Source organism: Chironomus tepperi, unplaced genomic scaffold, assembly GCF_022539635.2.
Source record: "Chironomus tepperi strain 1889 unplaced genomic scaffold, CSIRO-AGI_Ctep_v1 contig_84, whole genome shotgun sequence".
NCBI classification, from domain to species: Eukaryota; Metazoa; Arthropoda; class Insecta; order Diptera; family Chironomidae; genus Chironomus; species Chironomus tepperi.
This window is the reverse complement of record NW_027226206.1, coordinates 368,986-392,431: the sequence shown is the minus strand read 5'-3', so window position 1 is coordinate 392,431 and position 23,446 is coordinate 368,986. Positions and strand designations below refer to the sequence as shown.

The window sequence follows — 23,446 nt, the reverse complement described above, 5'->3', positions numbered from 1 at the left end:
TTGAAATTGAATTCCCGTGGTTTATACATTTCACCCGAAAAATGTGTAACTCGATTAACTTCGGACTAACAATGGTAAAGATTTACTTTTTTTTATGATGTTAATAATCCCCTCCCGACAAAAAAAAAGAACCAAAATCCACATAAATAACGTGTGAGGATCATTGAACTTTATAACACACATTAATATTCAATGGAAAAAAGATAAATATATCAACACAGGCATTGTCGACAGAAGCCTTTTTCTGTTCATTTTCCAAAAATATGCATCAGACACTTCCGGCGAATATAAATCTTCTACTGAATATTTCCCACAATATCAAAACAACATTCTTTGTGGATATTTTTTTGCAAATTCATCGCGAAACGATTAAGCATAACAAAAGCTTTAATCTTCTCTCATTCTTCCTTCAAGTGTTCCAAAAAAAATTTGAACAATTGATTGAATTTAAACACATTATTATCATCAAGTTCTTGAAACTAAGACAGCAAGAATTGTAGTGTAATAAAAGAAAAATCAAAAGAGAACCATAAAGAACAAGATATTCACAAAATTCAAATTATTATTATGAAAAAAAGGATAGTAATGGAGCAAGTGGAAAAGAAGCGGAAGATAATTGACCAATCTTTCTTCTCCTTTCTCATCATCATCAGCAGGGTTGCTAATCTTGATGCTTGAATTCAGGCAACTTAATTGAACATTTTGATTTGTTGATTACAATTGGAATTATCAAAATTAATGAGCAATTCTTGTTTAACTAAATTAACTTCAAATTGTTTTAGTTTTGTTTACAGATTATCTCGTCCATAGAAACTAGTTCTGTTGTCTTTAATTCAATTTTGATAGATTTGTATCTGACTTTAGTTTGAGTTGTTTTGGCCTACTATTTGATGATTAGTTCCTATTGATCCACTGTCAATCGTAGGGCGTTGATAAAGCAGTTGAACAGGTTTCTGTTCCTGATTAAAACAGCTTCTTCTGCTAGTTTCTTGTATTGTTAATCTGTCTCCTTCTCTCCCCATATAACCAAAATGTTCCATTTGTATTTGGTTATATTCCTAAGGTACGTTAATGTAATATAAATGGAACATTTAGGTTACATGGGTATGAATGTACGCCAAGTGATTTTCCTTTTCCAAAACAATGCCTGTCTCACAATGCCTATTAAATGCTTCCTTAAAGTGCGACCGATCCAACCTACTACTTGAACCAACCCACTATTTGATAAACGACTAAGTTTTAGTTTAGAATAGAATTTAATGCAAGGTCTGTTTATCGTAAAATCGGCACTGCGATCGATGATTTGTTGAACCATCCCAAATTCTCTACAAAATGCCTATGTCCTTGATAAAGCCAACAATGTCCAAATAGCGCTGTTTTGGTATATCCTCAACAACCGCAAAGTCCGTATCAAAGTTTTAATTTAGTTAAGAAATTGTTAAGACGGCTGTTGCTGATCGATACAGGATTGAATTGCAGTTCGTAACCATCTATTGGATTGATATAAATCCCAGAAATGAACGGAATATTCCAGAAAAGTGGAATTCTATCTATTTTCATCAAAGTGTCTCATATTTTATAATACAGCATTGACAATATAACAAGAGTTCACACGATAATACACAATTTATACATAAATATAATACAATCTTAAGTTTAACAATTCTAAAACCTTTCAAATATCCAAACATAAAGTGATAATTCGAGTAGATGAATAAAACCAGATAAAACAATCATTTTTGTAATAGAATTAAAGTGTTTTTAACCTTGATAAATCTCAATAATACAGTATCAACCCTGATCATCATCATTTCATTCTTCATTCTATTCTTTCTCCTTTCATTTTGGCTGTTCTTCATTATATTTTATATTTTTTAAATGAAATTATTTTTGTGTTAAAGGTTTCAAATTTCAAACTAAATTTTCAAGTTTAGGAACCCCGAATGTGAAACAAGTTAAGAAACATAACAGGCAGAATAGAAAGAGAGCCAAAAGAAGAAGTGAAAAAAGAGAGAGAATATAACAAAACAACAACGACGCGTCGTCATGTATTGTTGTTGATATTTAAAACCTTAAGCGTACGAACGTACGTGTGTCTGGACTCTCAGCGATTAGATCAAGCTCTCGCGAGTTCAATGAAATTTTTGTTATTCAATTTTTAATTTTATTGTCTTCGATACCTTCAGATTCATATTTCAGGTATTTTTAATTCCTTTCTGTAGTTGTTGTTGTTGCTGTTACTATTGCTGCCTTTATGTGTATGATGATCGATACCATCACGAATGAGGGATTTTAATATTATATTTTTTTTTTTATTGATGTACGAACATACAGATTTCATTTGATATACTTTGTGATTAATGCTGCTTCATGTCTATTTAAATAAACGATCGAATTTCTTCTTTCTATTCTATTCTTTGTGTTGTATGTACATGCTAGTCAGAATTTAAATAGATTTGAAATAGCTTTTGTGTCGATTAATTAAACTATATGTTCTTCACTTCTTGTACATCCATTTCATCATCATAGATAATAAATGAATTTCATCAGACAGAATATATACGAAGAGAAATGAATATCAAGTTAGACTGATAAAATCAGGTTTTGAGATGTTCAGAAACGAGCTATTTCCTGCGTTCGTGATCTTTACATTTCTTAGAACGAAAAGAAAATATTGATGATGAATTACTTATAACTTAGTGCTGATGATAATTTTTGTCATCTCATGCTCTTATAGGTATCAAATCTTCTTATCATTTATCACTTATTTTTAAGTACCGGATGTGATTTCTAGCGTGAACTAAGTGAATTTCATAAGGCGGAGTTGATGTTGAACAGATTAATTGTTATGACTCAGTCTGAAAGTATTTCCTATTATAAAATTTTTGCACATCACATTCCAATGAATAAAATCCTCTCTTTAGCCTCTTTTTGGATGCTTCTATGTCTTTTCTCTTCTGTTACTGGAACATTTTGATTTTATTCCCTTTAATGTCTTGTTTGTTGTTCTTTTAAATTATTTTTTTTTGTGAATTGCTTTTATGGATTTTGATCAATTGGATATACTTTGGAAATTTCGACTCAAATGATTCACAAATTGATTTGAATCATCGACCTGTGAGGTATAAATCAAATATTTTTAGACTATGGCTAATGCTTGTCGCGAGAAACTTAATGACAAGCTTAATATGCTTGAATAGGTCATGAATTTTGTGATTGTAGTAGATGTAGTTTAATTAAAGCTACTTGCTAACGGATTATGATGTAAATGAGATGTTTATTCTTCAGAGTTTAAAAACAGACTGAAATTTTGTATGAAAAAGGGTATTCAACTATGTACAATAAATATTATTCAAATTTCAAATGAACGTTATAACAATGAATGATGAAGTTGCAAGGGATTTTACTGGAACGAACCTGAAAACGTTGTTATTGACTGATGAATTTGAATGAGACTTGACTTCAGAGTTAGAAAACAGGCACCTGTCACAGGCAAAACCCTACAGTTTCTTGATAATTGACAGGTTCCTGTTTTGCAACTCTGCTTGACATTGATACAAGTTCAAATATCTAGTTTTCAATAAGCTGCCAGACACACAAAAATGCTGCCGAAGATTGTGCTCTGTATACCTGAATTTATAAATCATAACATGTAAAGCTTAAAGGTTTAAACAGATTAATTATGGTTCATGATCTACCTAAGATGACGTCTGAAGTTGAATTTATCGCAATAATTGAAGAAAATTGCTGTGAACTGGGCTATACTTACTGACTTCCTTGGCACGGGACCCAATTTCGTGTTTAGAGAACATCTGTAGACAGCTCTATCTTTCGATAACTTCTGCCAGTTCGAAATATTGAGATATCTTGCATCCTTATCAACACATCTAATCCAGAAACTTTTCGGTCTTCACCTCGATATTTTGCCGTCCACAAAGGATCTATCAAAAACATGACTATAAACAATCAAAATTGTATTTTTCTGAACATTTTTGATTTTCTAGACACGTTAGGATGGCCGGATGACTGGTATTGGTAATTGACAAAGGGCAGCTAGTGATCGAGCCAGCTTCAGACGCCAACTAAGAGAGGTCATGGCCAGCGAAGTCAAACTGTAATTTTAAAAGCTGCTCCTTATTTTGAAGAGTATAGACCGCCGAGTAGACAACATTTCAACATTCGCGGTTCGGTCTGAACATCAAGACTTTAACAAGTTTACCAAAAGTTCAAGTTTTTAAAAGCAAAATTCATAACAAAAATGTTGATGATATTCATTTGCATCATAAGATCCAACAAAAAAAATACTATAAATCAGTCAGAGCAGTTCTCATTTAATTCTGAATTTTATTGGAATATATTCATACCCCATAAGTAAGGGGAAGTCTTCATATTCTTCTAACAAAGCATTAAATTTTCATGAGACAGAAGATGAAAACATCTCCAATATTCAGCACAAATTGCAAGTGAAGAAAAATGCAAATGATAAAAGTAAAGCAAGCTAGCTACTTCGAAATGAAAATGTATATATTCCATTTGAGATAAATAAATGAGAGTGCATGAAATTCGTGAATTCAATGACCTTGTCATTTTGACGCCATGTGTAAGGAAATCTCAAAAAAATGAAAATTTTATGACTCACATGCTTTTTAGAAAAGCTTCACATTTTCATTTTACACACAGTAAGAACAAAAATCCAGTTCAAATTTCTTGAGTCATACGGAGAAAGTCTTTTCCTATGGAATTTCCATTTTATTGTCAAGTCAAGGAAAATTTCCTTATCCGCATCATTATTTTATTATCATATAAAAAAGAATACAAGAGAATATTGTAATTGGACACTATTTCTCGTAATGATAAGAGAAATCAAATGCAATTTCGTCCTTTAAATGAAATTTGATGTCGATGCTTTTTAAAATTCCAGTCACAATATCTTTATAGTGAATCAAATGGACCGCTTGACGGTCAAATTTCCAATTTATTAATTCTCCTGATACAATCTCATTTAATGGACCAGTGGAAATAATGATGTCATTTTCATCCAATATCCATTCGATCCAAAATGCCATTCCGTTACAGCTCTTCGAGAAATTATCTATTTCAATATTTGTAACAGCTTGAGAAATTTTATTCTCATTGAAATCGACCTCAAAAATATTTGATCGTTTCCCGAGAGCATAGCATGGATATTCCCACAATGAAAATGGTTCAACATTATCATCAGCTATTTTTGATGCGAGTTCGACGACTTCATCAAAGCACTCGTGATTAAATCCCTCACATGATGACTCGAGTGGCCATCGAATCTTATGTAGATTCATAAAATGTACAGGAACTGTGAAAATTCTTGCTCTCTGTGGGTATACTTTGAATGGCTGCTGATTTAATTTGCATAAATTCTGAACGATTGTTGATATCTGTGTTATGTTATCGAGTGGTAGTATAGCTGAATTGAAACATGGATCTGCGATTAAGTGAGTGATGTCCTTTGCATATGTCAAATCATTAATGAGATTGATTTTGTGATTCAAATTGTTGCATTCAATGAACTTTCTTAGACTTTTAAAGCACAGTTCATCCTCCTGATAGACTGTAATTTTTTTAGCTGTTGTTATGCTTGCTGCTATCAAAGAAACCAAACTGTGGTCGCCAATAAATAGAACGTTATTCAAATCGACATTTCGCAATAGCTTTATAAAAGCTTGTCTTTTTGACTCGTCATTCATTTGCATAATTTGATTTCGGGAATTGCATATGTGCAAGAAGCATGAACATAAAGGACGTTCAATTTTCTCCACTTTTGATTCGTTATAAACATCAAAGAACCACGAAAACTCATCATGACTTGCCGTTAGTACATAATTGACTCCTTTTTCTAGTGATTTAGGAACGTAATAGCAACCTTGCATCCAATGATCTCGCCACGGTATTCCATTTCTCTTTTCAATTTCACTATTTATAGGATTCGTATCAGGATGAGCCCAGTATGGAGCACAACTCAAAAGATTGCTTCCACTTTGATTCATATGGATATCCCACCAGAAAAATATAATCACTGATTCTGTGTCTTCTTTGGATTGAAATGCATAGTTGAATGACTCGTCATTTGGAATTAGCTTGTTACTTGAAAAGTTAAATTCACAAATCTTTACTGGTTCTGCAATTGCTTTAAAATCCTTCAAAGGAAATTGGCTAAGTTGAATGTCATTTATGGACGATAATCCTCTACATTTCGTGACCTGTTAAGGAATCAAAATCTTCGTGACAAACTATAATTAAAATTAAACCTTTCAGTGTCTTACATCATCAGGTGCTTTAATAACTTGTTCCTCATCAATCTTCATATCGTTTACTGTATACCAGGATGATGCTAGTTCGCTCTTCACAATTTGGATGTAGACATTAGCTTTGTGAGGAATTGCGATACAGTCATCGTCCAGCAAATGCTTGTGAGCTTCGTTGTACGTCTTTAATGCTCCTTCGCCTATTAATTCGGTATCAAAAACTTCAGCCACAAGGATATTTGCTTTTTGTTTCATTTCTTCATGTTCACCAACTTTAACTTCTGTCGAATGCTTATTAATTACTTTAATTTTGTCCTTAAAGCCATTTTTGTCAATGATTTTTCGAGCAAATTGAGATACAGGAGAGAATGTTTCAATTGTCACAACTGAATCTGCTCCATGTTGTGCAGCTAACATTGCTAGTAGTCCAGTTCCAGTGCCAATATCTATAATGTTTGATGAATTTATTGATAATTCTCCCAAACTAATTAATTAATTAACTCACCTAAGACATTAGCTTGTTTTCCTTGTTTTTTGACATTTTCGATAGTTTCCTTCAATGCAGCAGAATACTTTTGATTTCTCTCTGTATCATGCAGCATGTCTGCGAATGCACTTCGAGCAATCTCTTGAAAATAGTCAAAAACTTCATTTTTCTCCATGCTTGGACCGGTCAATTTGTATAAATTAGTAAAAATCCTAATAAATAAGCTACAAAATTAATGTCTTTCACTTAATTATACTGTATAGTCACTTAGTAACTCTTTAAGATACTAAAATAATTTGAATTACAGGCTAGTTCTGTATTAAACGAATTAATTAAGAATTCATGTACTTTTGTAAACAAAGCTCGACTCAGAACTATTTTGAGACAAGTGATATTTCTGTTTAATTAAGAAATGACACTTCCTTACTAATACTTACGTTAATTATTGAAACTTTATTTAAGTGATTAAGGATGAAAAACAATTAAATCATCGTTAAAATAGTGTAAAATTTTAATAAAACTAAGAATGCTTTGTTAGTGTGCGTAGTGATCATTTGAATGTGTTTGTATCATATGTTTCGATGTTTACATAAATATTATGCATTTTAAGCCTGTTTTTCAACCAAAACATTCCATTGTTTTGTCACTTTGTCCTAAATGCTGTTGATATCTTATCAACTGTCATTTGAAATTTGAATTGTATTTTCAACTAGAATTAGTAGTTTTCCCTTTCAAACTGTTGTTAGGCCCCTTCATATAAAAATTTAGTATACTTTGAAACTCAAGAGAATGAACATAATCGTGAATAATAAAATCCGTTTGGAAGTTCTTTAATTAAAATTATTAAAACAAATGTACATCATGTTCATCATGTTATGCGCCTCAAGAAATGCGCTAAAGGCCATGAAAATGGCTAAATAACATAATTTTTTTCGTTCGAAAATTCGAAAAAGAGCAACAAAAACAGAATTTTCACAAAAAATAATAAAGTTGCAAAAATAAAGTTCTTGTCGTCATCAAAAAACATCAAAAACTACTTAAAAAGTTAATTAAATGGATGTATAATAATTATAAACCAACAAAAATGCTATCAAGTATAAATTAAACAAAATATAGCATCAACAATGGATGTATCAGAGAAAAATAAAAAAATCTTCGTAGAAAATGTAAGAAAAAGTCGGATTTCTCGGTTTGAAGAGAAGGAAAAGGAACAAAAACGACAGTATGCAGCTTTAATTATCCAACGAAACTATCGTGGATATAAGGCAAGGAAGGATTTTTATGATACAATTCTGTAAGTCTTCTAGAACAATGTTTTTAATTTTCGAAAAGATCCAGTTAATTTTTATCTGATTTTTAGACAAAACTTCAATAATGTCATACCTAACATTACAAGTACAGACGAGGATATAGAAGTTAAGCCAAATCTACAAGCTTTTCATGCAATTTCACGATATCTTCTCATTTGGAAGCCTGATAAGTATGATGCAAATCGTGAGAACTGGGAAAGAATCTGTAGATATCTTTTGGCAAGTGCTAATTCAGAATCCCTAAAATTAAATTATGTAGCTGTTGCATTAAATAAGGACCATAGCTTATCATGGATAAGACACATCAAACAAATTCTTTATATTTGTTGTACAGTCATCGATACACTCAAACCAGAAATTCATCAAGATACAGTAACATTGGCACTAATGTTAAGAACTTTAATAGCTTTTACGTGTCCACTTAGCTTCGTTATAATGAAAAATAAGCAATTGGCCGCAATGAAACCGGCAATGCAACAAATCTGTAACAACATTCTTGGATTTTTGATCCAAAAAGGATTTTATTTAACATTAAGAACAATTTTAATTAAAGGAACATGCCGAACTGTCGTCACGTTAAAGCCAATTTCATTAAATGCTGTGATTAATCTCGCAATGCGACCTCTAGTATTTGGAAATTTTACTGATAATATTCTTTCACAATTTATATGTCAAATTTTATCCATACCCGCATTAATCTATCAACTCGAGCTGTTATGTCCAGATACCCTCAAAGCTTTCCAAAGTCGAGAGATTTTTGAAAAATGCATGATTTTGATACATGATAAAGATAATTTCAAATTCATATCTGGCACTCTTCAAGGAGCTAAATTGTTGTCATTATCAGCAAATCTCATACAACTTTATTACATGGAGTCAACAGAAAAGGCACAAGAATTGGCATATCCGCAAATTGTGATGACAATGAAGCTTCTTTTTGAGACAATTCCAGACACTGTCGAACAAAAAGGAACATGTAGTCAAGTGAGTATAACGTTGTCAAGTCAAATAAAATGGAAATAATTTCACTCAAATATAAATATCAAGAGATAACGTCTGCAGGCGTGCTGATGATAATAGCATTATGGTATTCTAAGAAAATTCTGTTTTAAGTGAAGTTTTTTTCCTATTCTTATTATGATTGAATACTTGAAGCGGATATAAATCAATTATTTATTTTCAGTGGCATGAACTGTTGGGATGGTATAATGCAAGTAAATCCACTGAGACTGTATATGAAAATTTATCATTAATTCGAAAGCAGATAAATTTATTATGGGGGCATAAATTGACGAAAATCCTTCTTGGAGATTATTTAAAGTCTGTTGCTTCGTCATTGGAAAAGTCAAATGATAAAGACATGTCTGTTAATTTATCATCAACGACAGGTGCTAGTTCCTCATCAAATGTTTTCTTGAAAAAAGCTATTGAACTAAAGAGTGGCATTATCAATAAAAGTTCAAAATCATTCAAAAAGCTTTTCGATTCACCAGAAGTTCATCGAATATCAACAACATGTGCAATGTATTATGAAGCTTTAAACACACTCCCACAGTTAAAATTAGATATTCTGTCAGGAATATGTTATAATGGATCAATATTGAGAGATTTATGGAAATTAATTAATTCATTAGGAATGAAAAGCTTCATTGATCTCATTCGATATGACGACATCAACAATTCACCCGGACTTCTATTACTCTTATTTTGTGATTCAATGACCCATTATGTTACCATTCTTGATGACATTGAAATGTATGAGCAGGAGAAAACGTTTTCATTACAAGACTACATTGTTTTGTCACATTTTCTTAATAATTTATTATACAAAACTGTCAATGATAATATTTATGATGTAAAGGTTGTTTTCAACTGTCCATTATTTGTATCCATGCATACATTATTATTGTGTCTATATCGTCGTGATAATCGACGACGATTTGCACCTGAGAATCATTGGATAATCAAGGACATCAAACCAGCATATTTTCTAATGGATCTAGAAAAAGGAAAAAGCAAACACGCACAAGCACAGCTGTTATTGCAAAAAATGCCACATATTATCAGTCATCAGGAAAGGGTTTCTTTGTTCAGAAAGTATGTACAGAATGAAAAAGCTGTTCTTGGTTTGTGTGGTATGTGCTTTATTATTTTCTTTTCCTTGATGTCCAGTTATTATAAAATAAATATTATTTTTATAGATTCAGCATATGCTTCCAGTTCAGCATTAGTCACTGTCCATAGAGATAGGATAGTTGAAGATGGATATAGACAGCTAGCAGCATTGCCACCTAGAGCTTTAAAGGGTATCATCCGAGTACGATTCATAAATTCTCAAGGTCTAGACGAAGCTGGAATCGATCAAGATGGAGTTTTTAAGGAATTTCTAGAGGAGACCATAAAGCGTGTCTTTGATCCATCTTTAAATCTATTTAAAACAACAGCTGAGAATCGCTTATATCCTTCACCCACGTCATACTTACAGGAGAATCATTTGGTATAATTCGCTGCTCATGCAATTATGTATGTATATTTTTGACACAAGGATTTTTCTCATTTTATATCCAATAGCAACTCTTTGAATTCGTTGGAAAAATGCTGGGGAAAATGGTTTATGAGGGGATCTTAGTTGACGTGCCATTTGCATCATTTTTTCTATCTCTAGTACTTGGTCAGACACAACAAGCTCTATATTCATGCATAGATGAACTCTCATCATTAGATAATGAACTATATAGAAATTTGTCATTCATAAAGCACTATGAGGTAAGTAGAAGTTTTAAGGTATTGTTTAATGATGACGTCCAACATTTAAATGTGGGATGAAAGTTCCATTTTTTGATGGACGTCAGTTGTAAATAATCATATCCGCTATTAATTCTCTTTTTCACACAATTATCCAGGGTGATGTCTCGGATTTAGGTTTGACATTCTCTGTGGACGAGGACATAATGGGAAAAGTAGTCACTCATGAATTATTTCCGAGTGGAAGACTGACTGCTGTTACCAATGAAAATAGGTTAGTATAATTCATCTGACTTGTGTATGAAAATAAATGACATTGTTATCTATTTGATTAGGATTAACTATATCCATAGTATGGCATTCTTTCGGATGCATACACAAATATCTGAACAGTCAACAGCATTCATTCGTGGCTTCCGGAGTATTATAAATCCTGAATGGCTTGCTTTGTTTTCTACAAATGAATTACAAAGACTTATTTCCGGTAAGAATCAATATATACCGTACTCAAATAAATCAATGTAACACGTTTCACAATTTATTTCAGGTGACACGAGTCCACTAGACTTAAAGGATCTTCGGAAACATACGCAATATTTTGGTAAGTGTTGATTACATGCTTGATATTTTCTTTATACACATATTTATTTCTTTATGAATGTAGGTGGCTACCATGATAGCCATAGACTAATAAATTGGCTTTGGGATATCCTTGCAAAAGATTTTACTGAAGAAGAAAGACGATTGTTTTTGAAGTTTGTGACAAGCTGTTCAAGGTATTTTTTTACCCCATAAAATGTTTCTACATAAAGTTTATAAAAGGAAAAGAAATTTAACCTTTATGTTAATTTTGTTGCTCTACAGGCCTCCTCTTTTGGGTTTTTCACATATGGAACCTCAGTTCAGTATAAGATGTGTAGAAGTATCCGAAGAAGAAGATACAGGTAAGAATTCTAGCATAGTCAGACCTCGATAAATGAAATCTCAAAAATCACCTTTTAAAGATCCATTTGAATGGACAATACGAGACTGAAAATGAACAGAAGCAAATTACTCTAATCAAAAGATGAATTATGTATTCATTGATGATGGTTCATTTTGTGTTTGGATGTTATTTTCACTACTGCTGATCTATCAGAATAACGGATCCCAAGTGGGACTTGAACCCACGTCAACTAATTTCCGGTTGGATGGTTATGTGGCAAAGTGACACATATAATTTATACAATTTCTGTATCCCCCTTACTACTGCATCCCGTTGATGATTAACCGTTGATAGGCCATTACAGGAATCTCATTCTATCAATTATAATCTGATTAGCATCAGAAAAACTTTAGTGAGATGAAAAATGAAGCTTAATTACTGCCATGATTTAAAAACGTCTGTTCTAAATGAAGGGAATGAGTTGCTACATCAATTTAGGCTATATTTAATAGTTTTAAAATATCCATCCCTATAAAATGATCTAAATCCTTACAGGTGATACAATCGGAAGTGTTATACGAGGATTCTTTACAATACGTAAAAAGGAACCAGCAATTCAAACGAGATTACCAACAAGTTCAACATGTTTCAATCTTTTAAAGTAATGTCTTGATAAATGAATGCCATTAATATAAGGTCAATATTGATTTCTGTTTATATTTATTATTTCTCATCCAATAACAGACTCCCTAACTACCAAAAAAAGAGCATATTGAGAGATAAATTAAGGTATGCCATCACAAGCAACACAGGATTCGAATTATCATAAAGAAAATTTTGTGAAAAAAAAATATAAATTGGGTTTACTCTGTGATAAAAAAAAGGAGAAGAAGTGGATAAAAGATACATGTAGCTTGCTTCACAAAATTTTCGCTTGGTGTTATTCATTCCTCGTTTATTAGGTGAACGTGAAAATGAGAGAAAAAAAAGTATAGAATATTTGTTTTAACTTTGAATGTTTGACGAATTATGCACGGTTCGTTTCATAAGTATATAAAAATGTAACAAAATTTATATTATTCTATCTATTTATGAAATGTAATGTTTGATATATGTAATATATAAATAAATACAAAATGAGATAAAGCCAGATTAATGTGCCTATGTGGATGAAGCATCAAAATACCTCCGGACTCAAGTTTTGTTGGATCCAAATTAAAGTAATCAAATTTTCAATGCATACGAGATTGAGGAAAATCAATATAGAGTGTCAAGAAAAGTGACATGATCAAAGAATTCTTGGAAGGAAGTAGTTGATAGAGACATGATTGTGTTTGGAAATCAACAGTTTGAAGCAAGCGTCAGAATCAGCTGTTAACATCTTCAGACAGATTTCATGGATAACGTCTGATCTTTACGACAGTAAATACATACATCTTGAAATAGCATCATAAATGTAAGGCTTCCTAAAATGCACAAGTCGAGATATCTGAGCATCATAGTTTGTATTTATGGAACTAAAACGAAACCAACTGTGTGCATCAAGCTTAAAAATATTCTACCTTTAAATTCTATTTATGGGAATACAATTGAAATCTCGTAAAAGCTCACAACGATTTGATTTAGGGGAAATGCTTGTATCAAATGAAGCACAACAAAATAATGAGGCACATTAAATTAAGTAATTGGTATTGGATTTTTCAAAAATAAATACATACAAAATTGCTTCATAAACAGTCAGTATAAATAGGAATTGAAGGAAGTGTAACCCGAGCAGCACAAAGCGACGAACCTTATTTCTCAACGTATAGATGGATCAAAATCAGTCGTCATGGTGCCTGTAGGGGAATTTCGCGTCCCACCATGAATACAGCGATAACCTAGTGAACACGTAGTGCAGTTCGGGAAATTTTATTCATAATACAGCGATTAATTCAAGGAATATTCTTACAAATTTACGTCACACATCATTACTGCTACATCTTTTCAATCCCCCATAGTCCTTAGAATTTTATTCCTAACATGGACATCCTTACAGATTTTCTTGTATTGACCCGATTGAATTCATCGTAAATTTATGATAGCTGTGCTTCAAATATACAAATTTTTGACATCAAAAATTCATTAAATTATATTATTTTCATGTCACATCTGGTCAAGTGAGAATCGTTACAATTTATAGTCAAAAGACCAAGTAATATTCCTCTGTGGATAAAGTTTCTTCATGCTAGAGTTAATTATGTTTTATAAATGTTTACTAAGGGATTTCGTTTTACGTCTGTAATGTCCATAATAAGGCTATTAATAATTAAGACAAATTGGATAAGTTTTAAAATCAGAATTTTTTTATTAAATACAATACAAAAAAAATATTGTATATATAAATAGACGTAAGATCTAAAGATAAGATGTTTGATTCATTTAACCGCTGAATGATTGTGTTCCTGCGGCAGCGTTTGATGCACTTCCTGAGAATCCACCACCGAAACCACCTGGGAATCCGAAACCTGGTTGTCCTGCATTGAATGATTGTGAGCTAGCAGCTGCGTTGGCAGCGCTTCCTGAGAATCCACCGAATGGACCGCCAGCATTGAATGTTTGTGATCCAGCAGCAGCGTTACTGGCACTTCCACCGAATCCACCTCCGAATGGACCACCAGCACTATTGGGAGAAACAAGAAGAAAATAATAGAATTAAAGAACCACGTCGTGTATTTCAAATTTAAAGAAAATTACGTCAACTGAGAAATATTTAAGCATATCAAGCTTCGCATATTCTTAGATTTATTTATTAAAAGTGGATGCTTATTTACACATCAGGAGTATTTTGAGTGTAAGCACAAAAATTTAAAGTCTAAACCAAACAAGATTATAATATTCTACATAAATATTTCAAAACACATTACGTGTTACATGATAATCATGTATCATGATAACCGATAACCCCTTAAAAATGCCTAACAGAATTAAGATTCGTGAGCCTATCTAATCAAATTTAGTTCATTTTATGTATACAGGATTCACAAAGAAAACAAGAAATTGGAAAGATTTATGTATACAACCACATACAATGGGAATATACAAAGCCCATATACTTTCTTTTCGATTCCTTGAACTTCTCCTTGAAAATGTTTGTTCTGGTTTGTTATAAAAATAACAATAATGTTAAATCAGGTTTATCCACTCTCCGGTCAACAAACTTGTTATGGAAATAGCTTCTTTTTTATTATTGTTATTTTTTTTTTATAATCTTGTTAAACACTAATGTTAATGGCTACATAATCTACTTGCGAAATTCTTATGTATACATTTATGTCTAAATATTTTAAGGTCTTTTGATGACACTTATTGACTTTTCTTGTTTAAAATATTTAACACTGAATAATAATTAACATTAAAAATGACGAAACTTACTTGAATGTTTGTGAACCGGCAGCTGCGTTAGCAGCACCACCGCTGAATCCACCACCTGGGAAGAATTGTGGACGGGCAACGGCAGCGGCAATCAAGGCAAAAAGTACTACGAAGAATTTCATTTTGAAATAATTAAAGGAATTAACTTAGTTTTAACGAAAATAATAATTGAAGTGTCTCAAACAAGCTTTGAATCAAACTGAGGTAATTGAGTGAATCTCCCGGCACTTTTATACTCCAACGTTGCTTTGAAAAATAAAGTGATGCTCTATGATAATCAAGAAAGAAACAAGACAAACTACGACAATCAAGTTTTTTAAGTAAGAAATATATGGAAAAACAAAATAACAATAATATTGTGCATGGGACATGATAAGGAGAGAGGCTTTTGTTAATACATGTATGTATGTATGTATGAGGTAAAACATTCAACGTCGACGGAAAGTACAGTCACACATTTAAAGAAGGAAAAAAAATAACCAGTTGAAGATGAAGAAACAAAGCAAAGCTTAAACCGGGTGTATATATTTCTGTGATAATTAAATTTGAAAACATGAAAACTAAGTAAGTATTTTCAATACATTAATGTCCAATAAATGAATCCAAACACTCAACAAAAAATTCCCTCGAGGTTCTTCATACGTACTCGTTGAGTTTCATAGCTGGTATTCCCCAAAACCAATTAATACTGTGTAAATAGTGGTTTTATATGTAAATTATATTTTCCATACACTTTAATTCTACGAAATGGGTCATTAAAAAGTAACAGAAAAATACGCATCTATAATAGAGTTAAGGCATATTGATACAAGATGGAAACGAATAAAGAAAGTATCATAAGCAGTGCAAATCTTCATAAACCTCGATTAGGTACTAAAAGACATCCAATCAACTACCAGAAGTAGTAAATGATGCTGCAATCTGTAGTAAACAATCTACGATTCCTATTAACTGTCTGAACGTGATAAGTAATGTGATTATTGAACTACTAGTAATTCCCTTTTCAAAATTTCCACTTTTAATCGATGATTAATATTAGCGACTATATGATAATGTTTATTGGGAATTTGATGATGCGATTAATTTAGTACATTGACAAGCAGTTCTCTATTCACATGTAAACAGATTTTACATAATTTGCTTCAGAATTAAATTGAACTTTTCTGATCTTTTGGAAAAAAAAATAAACATGAATAATTGGAAATACCAAAAAAAATGATGAAAATATTCTTAATCTAGTGACAGTATGTGATTAGAAACTGTAAGCGTACCAGATTAAAATGAGACAGAGTTTAACGGAAAATGTAGGAATAGGTCAGGAATAATATCAGCGTTCAATAAAACATGAGTTTATTAAAACTGTAAATTCAACAACGGTAGCAAAATTTTAATGTGGATTGGATATGCATCTTATTAAAATAATCAATTCAAGAATAAGAATATTCAACAAGAAGTCGTTCACTATGGGGTTATTCGTAAATGATGAACATTGACTTAATGATGAACACGTAGCTTTTATGTATACAATACTAGAAATGACACCCTCAACAAAAATTTATTAAGAATTGCAACATTTTTTGGGAACAAGTTTTGTTTATTTAGAGCTGTTTAACACTCTTTGAATATGTCTATACGAAAAATTCACGACTCAGGAAAGAGAAAGTATAGAAATCTTATTCTTAAAGACGTGATTTGTGAGTGATTTGGTAATTTTAAAGACTTAGTTGACTTTTTTCTGTTATTTGCATCGACAGAGAATATTTTTTGGAGATTGAACCTTAGAATCTAGGGGTGGGCAACCTTTTATTTTTCGTGGCGCACCTTGGTTATTAGTCTCTACAGAAACCTCATATGATTCATGGCATTTCAAAAGAAAATTGACGAAACTCAAGTGTGCCGCGACACACAGGTTGCCCAAACTACATGAATCGTATGACGTATGCAGTTTTGGTCGAGAATTATCACCAAGTCGCGCTATGACGCAGATTTTTTTGGAAAGCACTCCTTTAGATAAAGTATTTCTCAATGTTTATCAAAAGAATCCTTTAACATTTCAATAAAAAATATACAACTGTCATTGAAACTTCTTAACAAGTTCTTTTAAACATGAAAACGGTCGGAAATTCACCATAAAAAAAATTTAATCAGAATTTAGGAAATCACACAGACATTTTGTGACTTCTGGGAAGACACAAGAGAAGATAAAAACAATTTGACAAGACACGATGATAACTTAAGTTGTTTATTTTTCAAAGAACTCCAAAATTATCCAAGCTATCAAGTCTCAGACTTGAAAAATATTTTGTTGTTGTATTACCAAGACAAATAAATTCGTTCTTAATTGAATATTAATTGTTTTAAAATCACTAATTCACACTATTATTAACATTTGTGAGGAAGATTATAACTTATTATTTTATGGTGGATTATGGACAAAGATAGAGAAGAAATATCGTCTTTGGGCGTAGAAGAAGAATAAAAAGAATAAGAACTGTACTTTCAGCACAAACGAGTTTTATTTTATTTTTATTCCTTTTCTCCGATAGATATACCTATATGAATTGCAAAACCTGATGCGTAAATCGTTGCAATAAAATTTTTCTGTTTTATAGCATGAAACAAGAGATCTTTAAGTTTGATATTGCTAAGTTTAGACTATTTACAATTGTAATTTTCACTGACTGTAAAACTTTTGGAAACGAGATTAGAAGTTAATCCAAATTACAATATTTGCTTTGCGGTTGAACAACTACTTATCACATTTGTAAGCAATTGCTTTAGGCAAAGTTTATAAATAACGTTTCGTGTTATCATCTCATAACACTACTCGTATAAATATAAATGCTTTTATTGCATATATAAAATAAATCATAATTTCTTAGATAAATCAAAGAATATCACAATGCTTAAAACTCCTTTTGTTATAACGTTCATTTGAGATTTGAATAATATTTATTGTACATAGTTGAAAACCCTTTTTCATACAAAAGTTCAGTCTTTATTAGAACTTTAAAGAATAAACATCAGTATTATCATCGTTAAACGATTTGGTATAGTTTGACCCCAGTACAATTACAAAACCATTACTATTTGAACATTTATGGGACATTAAAATTGAAAGATATTTTATTAAATTTAATTTCTACTCGAATTATTCTAGGAGATTGTAATTGCTAAAGCGCATAACTTGCTACCATCGAAGTCAAACACAGATTGGAAGTTTAAGTCAATAGTCGCTGTAGAAGGATTCTTGAGATTTAGTGGAATGGGAATCCAGAAGATTGGTCTTCAATTGAGAAGCTTCTGTGTAAAGCAGGTTAACAAGACATCAACAAGGATAGACACTTCGAAATAAAGAAATGTCTTGGCTGTGACAGAAATTGGACAGAAACACAAGTTTGTTACATTGCAAGAAACGATGAACAGAAGCTTCAACAGCTACTTGGTACATGACAGTTGTGAAAGAATATCAGCTGAATGTTGTACGTACATTGATGATTTGTTCAAACTAAGTGACAGGACCAGAAACAGAGTCAGATGAAGTCTTTTGTTGTAACATCTACAAAGGAACATGATTACAATAATTATGTAATATTTAGATTATTAGAATGAGACCTAGTTTATTAATGTGTAGACCCGTTTACAGTAACATTCATTTTACATTATTTCTCTAATTCTGTTTTTGTCTGAGTCAAAATTTAAGTGCTATTATCAGACAATTACAAAAATACTCCATTAAGAACTTAAAGAAGCCAAGCAATCAAAGTTCAAAACATTCTCATAAACTTACAGCACTGATAAGTAATTACATAACAGATGGTAAATGAATTTATAATTTTATGAATAATAAATCAATCAGTCAGTCAGTCAATTAAGTAAAATTAACATAACGGCTTCACTATGCATACAAATGTGCTAAAAACCAAACAATAATAAGAAGAATACACCTATTGACATTATAATTAATTTCATAGTATCTTATACTGAACAGTAACTGAGAATCTGTTAAGAACATATTTGTATGCATGAAGAATATCTCGTTTAACAAGAAAAATGAGAATAAGGGATAAAATGTAATTCATTCAAGCATTTAAACACTCAAAAGGTTTGAATTCAAGGTCTTTGATACATAATCAGTGTGTGTTATTGTACTGCTGATGTTATGTAAATGATTACAAATAACACAATGAATAAAACAATGCGAAAATGTATCAAAAAGTTGCAGTACAGGAATTAAAGACTTAAAAATTAAAATTTCTACAGCAATAATAACAAAAAGATTGCTTTTGTTTTTGATTGCTCCAATCTATTATGTCTGTGCCAAATTTAGGAAAACAATTTATGATAATCAAACGAATAACAAAAAAAAACCTAGACACATCAAAGCAGACCCAAATTTCATTAATTCATTTCCATTTATATTTATATTTACTTTTGTTTTTATTATCAACATTTTTTTTTGTAATTTTTCTTTGCCTCATTTTATTACACAGAATAAAATTTATTAAAATTATTTAGAAATTTTCGGGAGAAGACCGCGGCGATAGCCTAATCAAACTTCCCCTCCTTTATGTGTCATGTACATGTTTACATATTTTGGCAGTTATCATCATTAAAGTTATTTTTAGCGTTTCGGGTCAAGTAAGTGCTTACTCATTGCTCATTTCGTCGTTTAGATTTTGATTTTGCTGGTGATCCGTATGCTGTGGCACGAGATGAGGCAGTTCCACCTAATCAATGAAATTAAATGATAACGATTTATAAGGGGTCAATTTAAGCATTAGCATTGGATGTTTATAGTAATGTGATCTATTTTGATGAATAATTTCTTGAATGTATTACTTTTGCAAATGATTTGGTACTAAAAGTAATTTGAGTTTGGGTTTAGATTTGTTGTTCGCAACACATAATACTTTAGAGTTACTGAGGGGCAAAACCAGTAATGTTTTGACGAAGAGGGGGCTGGAGAGCGGGGTATTTGAATATGGAATGCATGTATTACAGGGGTTTTTTGGTCTCGAAAAATCCTAGCCAATTGAATAATTTTGTTAAACAAGGAAGTATGAGGAGGTTTGACACTTTTAACCTACCTCCTCCCCTATCCCTTCCTCTAAATACGCTCTTGCAGTTATTATACATAAACCAAATGCTTTAATCTTTTTATACACAGAATGCATCAATAAAGGAATAAAAGACTAGATAAATCCTCTCCTATTCCGCATCCAACAGGGCTTATGTACATATGTTTAGTGTACGATGCAAAATTGACTTTAATAGCATTTAAAAAACTATTAAATATGTTGTTTTTCAGCAAATAGTCACATTTTTGTTACATATTATTCACTATTATTTACTCGCTCAAACTCAATTAAACTTTAAATTGCTTTTCGAGTAACTTTTAAAAGTTATTTTAATCCAATAGCAATCAAACACTAATCGAATCATTGAATGTTCGTCAATGTGAAATTTATGAAAATTTTTGTCACGCTCGATGCGAAAGCTTTAAAGAAAATTTAATTAAATTTTAATTGCTCAATCCTATTGGCGTCTAAAGCATTAAATTTTTGAAAGTCGATACCTTTGATGCTCTCGAGACGCGAAATTTTTTCCCCGCAAAAATTGACATTGAATTTATAAAGCAACACATTTTCTATTTGCGTATGAAATTACAATGATATTCTCACCTTTACCTGTTGAATAGCTGTTTGCGATGGCAATAGCTCCTCCATTTGTCGATCCAAATGATACGGGGAAATACGTTGTTCCTGATGCGGCGCGATTTTTCGTTCGTTTCACAACATTTTTCTCTTCTTCTTCTTCCTCGTCCTCTTCTTCTTCTTCATCATTTGCAACAGGTGGTGTCTTTTTGTTATTCTTATTTGGAATGACTGCAACAGGTGCTTCTGGAATTTCGTCATTAGGATCATCATGGGCAATTTCTGGTGGAATGATGTTTTCTGGTGGGATGATATTTTCTGGTGATTGTTCTTCATCAAGTGCTACTTCAGTATTATCTTCATCAGAATGTTGTTGTGGTGGACCACCTGGATATGCTTCAGCTACTGAGTGTGCGACATGTGGATCTTCAGTTTCTTCCTCTGTAAATTGTTCAATAATTAATAATATTTTCTTTATTTTAGATATAATGAGATGGACATGAATGTGGGCGACCAAAGAACTCTTGGAAGGAATCTGTCGACAGTGACAGTATTACACTTGGCAGACGGAAGCCAGCTTCAGACACCATCTGAAGGATTCCATGAACCACAATTGATCTGTACAACTAGCGAACTAAGTAAGTAATACACAAACTTACGTCTGAGAAAAGTTCCTGTTGCGATTTTCTTGCCAGATGCAAATGCACTCACTCCTGAGGCTTGTCCTTGTCTACGATATGACTTGACGGGTTGACTTGCATATTGCATTACAAATGCTCTGTGTGCATTATAGTATTCTGGCTGGTAGAAAACCATTCCACTACTTCTAATTGGACCACCTGAGATCATTTGAAATGCACCAACTGCAAGTACTAAAATTCCAATAATGCACTTCATATTGCCTTATTTTTTTGAATTGATCGATTTAGTATAAACACAAATAAATTAAATTATATAAATATTATACGTAAAGAAGGAAGAAGCAATAACAATAATTTAATAATTGACACTTGAGAGTTCTATTGCCAACAAACTATAAATTACTAATGACTCCCATAAAACTCAACGATGAACTGATAAATTTTGCTCAATTATTGAGGATATTTATACATTAGAATCGAAGCACAAAATATAAGTAAGTAGTAAGAAAGATCCATAAATTAAAGGAAAAGCCAATCAGAATTGTCGTGTGTTAATTTCGTATGCAATGTAGCATAAGCTTATTTATATTATTTTACATATTCCACTTAAGAAGCACAAAAATTTAAATGTGAATAGAGTAAAAAAATATGTTACTTCTTCTTATCCATCTCATCATCTCGTGTCTGACAGAAAATATAAAAATATTTTTTAGAAAATCAATCAAATTTTAAAATTGGTAAAGAATTCCTAGAAGAATCAGTAAGGAATTGTAAATTTCAATCTTTTTTAAACAAATTTCTCAGGCTTTACCAGTTTCCTATAGGACTGGCATGTATCCGAAATTTGTCATGAGCAGATCTCTCCGATGGTTCCGTTTATAGGAAACAGAAATGTTCTTTTGTGTAAATATTGTTAAGGATACAAAACTTTAAATTTTTTGTTTCTCAAACAGAATTGAACTTTTTTATGGAAAATCCCTTTAACTTTTTCTTTATAAAAATTAAGCAATATAAACATTCCGTTTCTAAAACATAAAGATGAATGAATAAAAACGTTATTTCAAAGGTTGCCTAGATATGTCAATTTTATTTTAGGTATTATGCTTTAAGAAATGTTTAAAGTCATGTTGTTGTTGATCGACGGATTTATGCGCATTTTTGTACAGCAACATAATACAAGATTTAAGTTCGTAACTTACAGAAAAAGATTCAGTACGATTCAAATCAGCTCTAAACTCTTAATATAGTGCTTAAATCAAAGTTAATACGTAAAGTTAAAAAATCATTAATTTAAGCACTTAAACTTAGCAAATATTGATAGTCCGCACTCTCCACGATGTGGATAGACAAAACTTTTTTTTAAAAAAGAATGCACTAAAAACTAAATTTAACAAAGTTGTAATGTTCAAGGACTTAAATTTTCATCCTACATAAATTATGATGAAACATTTTCAAGTACATAACATTTTCTATTCAATTCATGACTTTATTTAAATTGTGGCTTTTTTCCAGTTCAAAAAATATGTATTTTTTTTAAAGAATTATGATCTGAATTTTTGAATTGAATTGAAATAGTCCCTTCATTTAGTAAACTTCATTCAGATGCTGTTGTAAGAAACAAAACAATTCATTTTGATTAGAGGGTTGAATTATTACGTTACGAGACTTTTTTTAGGCTTCTTTCGATTGTTTTACAAACAAAAAAATATTTTGTTTGACTTGTCAAAAGTTTTGGAATTTATTATCAGAGTTGATATTCGCCAGCTGCTATGAAAAAGAAAATAAGCCTGAATTGTGCAGTCAAACTTAGAATTGACTCGAGAAAATGAATTAGACTCGAAGTCCACTGAAAAAAATCAAATCAAAGTCAACTCGACTAGATTTCGAGTATGACTTTATTTCACTGATGTATAAATTCACTTAATATACACCATACACCATTGTTCTAACTCTGTATCTTACTCCTAAAATACAAATAGAAAAAGC

At 31.5% G+C, this 23,446-nt stretch overlaps 4 protein-coding genes across 6 annotated transcripts; 1 reads left to right on the top strand and 3 right to left on the bottom strand.

Moving 5' to 3' along the window:
- Nucleotides 1–4,697: 4,697 nt before the first annotated feature.
- On the bottom strand, nucleotides 4,698–7,124 carry Art7 (arginine methyltransferase 7). Of its 2 annotated transcripts, XM_070634011.1 has the most exons (4): nucleotides 7,074–7,104; nucleotides 6,787–6,992; nucleotides 6,300–6,727; nucleotides 4,698–6,236 (listed from the first exon to the last, which is right to left on the bottom strand). In XM_070634011.1, the coding sequence occupies exons 2-4, from the start codon at nucleotides 6,941–6,943 to the stop codon at nucleotides 4,839–4,841; spliced, it is 1,983 nt and encodes a 660-aa protein (XP_070490112.1). In that variant the 5' UTR covers nucleotides 6,944–6,992; nucleotides 7,074–7,104; the 3' UTR covers nucleotides 4,698–4,838. The 2 variants fall into 2 exon arrangements, with proteins under 2 accessions (XP_070490112.1, XP_070490111.1); XM_070634010.1 differs by having other exon boundaries at nucleotides 6,787–7,124.
- Nucleotides 7,125–7,719: 595 nt separating this feature from the next.
- On the top strand, nucleotides 7,720–12,894 carry LOC139085859 (ubiquitin-protein ligase E3B). The gene is made up of 12 exons (XM_070634037.1): nucleotides 7,720–8,062; nucleotides 8,129–9,062; nucleotides 9,262–10,213; nucleotides 10,280–10,575; nucleotides 10,650–10,844; nucleotides 10,982–11,097; nucleotides 11,159–11,307; nucleotides 11,371–11,424; nucleotides 11,488–11,599; nucleotides 11,688–11,767; nucleotides 12,304–12,409; nucleotides 12,493–12,894. Exons 1-12 carry the CDS (start codon nucleotides 7,893–7,895, stop codon nucleotides 12,575–12,577), a joined length of 3,249 nt encoding a protein of 1,082 aa, XP_070490138.1. The 5' UTR covers nucleotides 7,720–7,892; the 3' UTR covers nucleotides 12,578–12,894.
- Nucleotides 12,895–14,071: 1,177 nt separating this feature from the next.
- LOC139085823 (pupal cuticle protein 36-like) lies at nucleotides 14,072–15,376 on the bottom strand. Its single transcript, XM_070633990.1, has 2 exons — nucleotides 15,163–15,376; nucleotides 14,072–14,410 (listed from the first exon to the last, which is right to left on the bottom strand). Exons 1-2 carry the CDS (start codon nucleotides 15,282–15,284, stop codon nucleotides 14,170–14,172), a joined length of 363 nt encoding a protein of 120 aa, XP_070490091.1. The 5' UTR covers nucleotides 15,285–15,376; the 3' UTR covers nucleotides 14,072–14,169.
- Nucleotides 15,377–19,577: 4,201 nt separating this feature from the next.
- LOC139085822 (uncharacterized) lies at nucleotides 19,578–21,891 on the bottom strand. 2 transcript variants are annotated; one of them, XM_070633989.1, is made up of 3 exons: nucleotides 21,479–21,891; nucleotides 20,853–21,260; nucleotides 19,578–19,892 (listed from the first exon to the last, which is right to left on the bottom strand). In XM_070633989.1, exons 1-3 carry the CDS (start codon nucleotides 21,714–21,716, stop codon nucleotides 19,816–19,818), a joined length of 723 nt encoding a protein of 240 aa, XP_070490090.1. In that variant the 5' UTR covers nucleotides 21,717–21,891; the 3' UTR covers nucleotides 19,578–19,815. The 2 variants fall into 2 exon arrangements, with proteins under 2 accessions (XP_070490090.1, XP_070490089.1); XM_070633988.1 differs by having other exon boundaries at nucleotides 20,847–21,260; nucleotides 21,479–21,888.
- Between the last annotated feature and the right edge of the window lie 1,555 nt (nucleotides 21,892–23,446).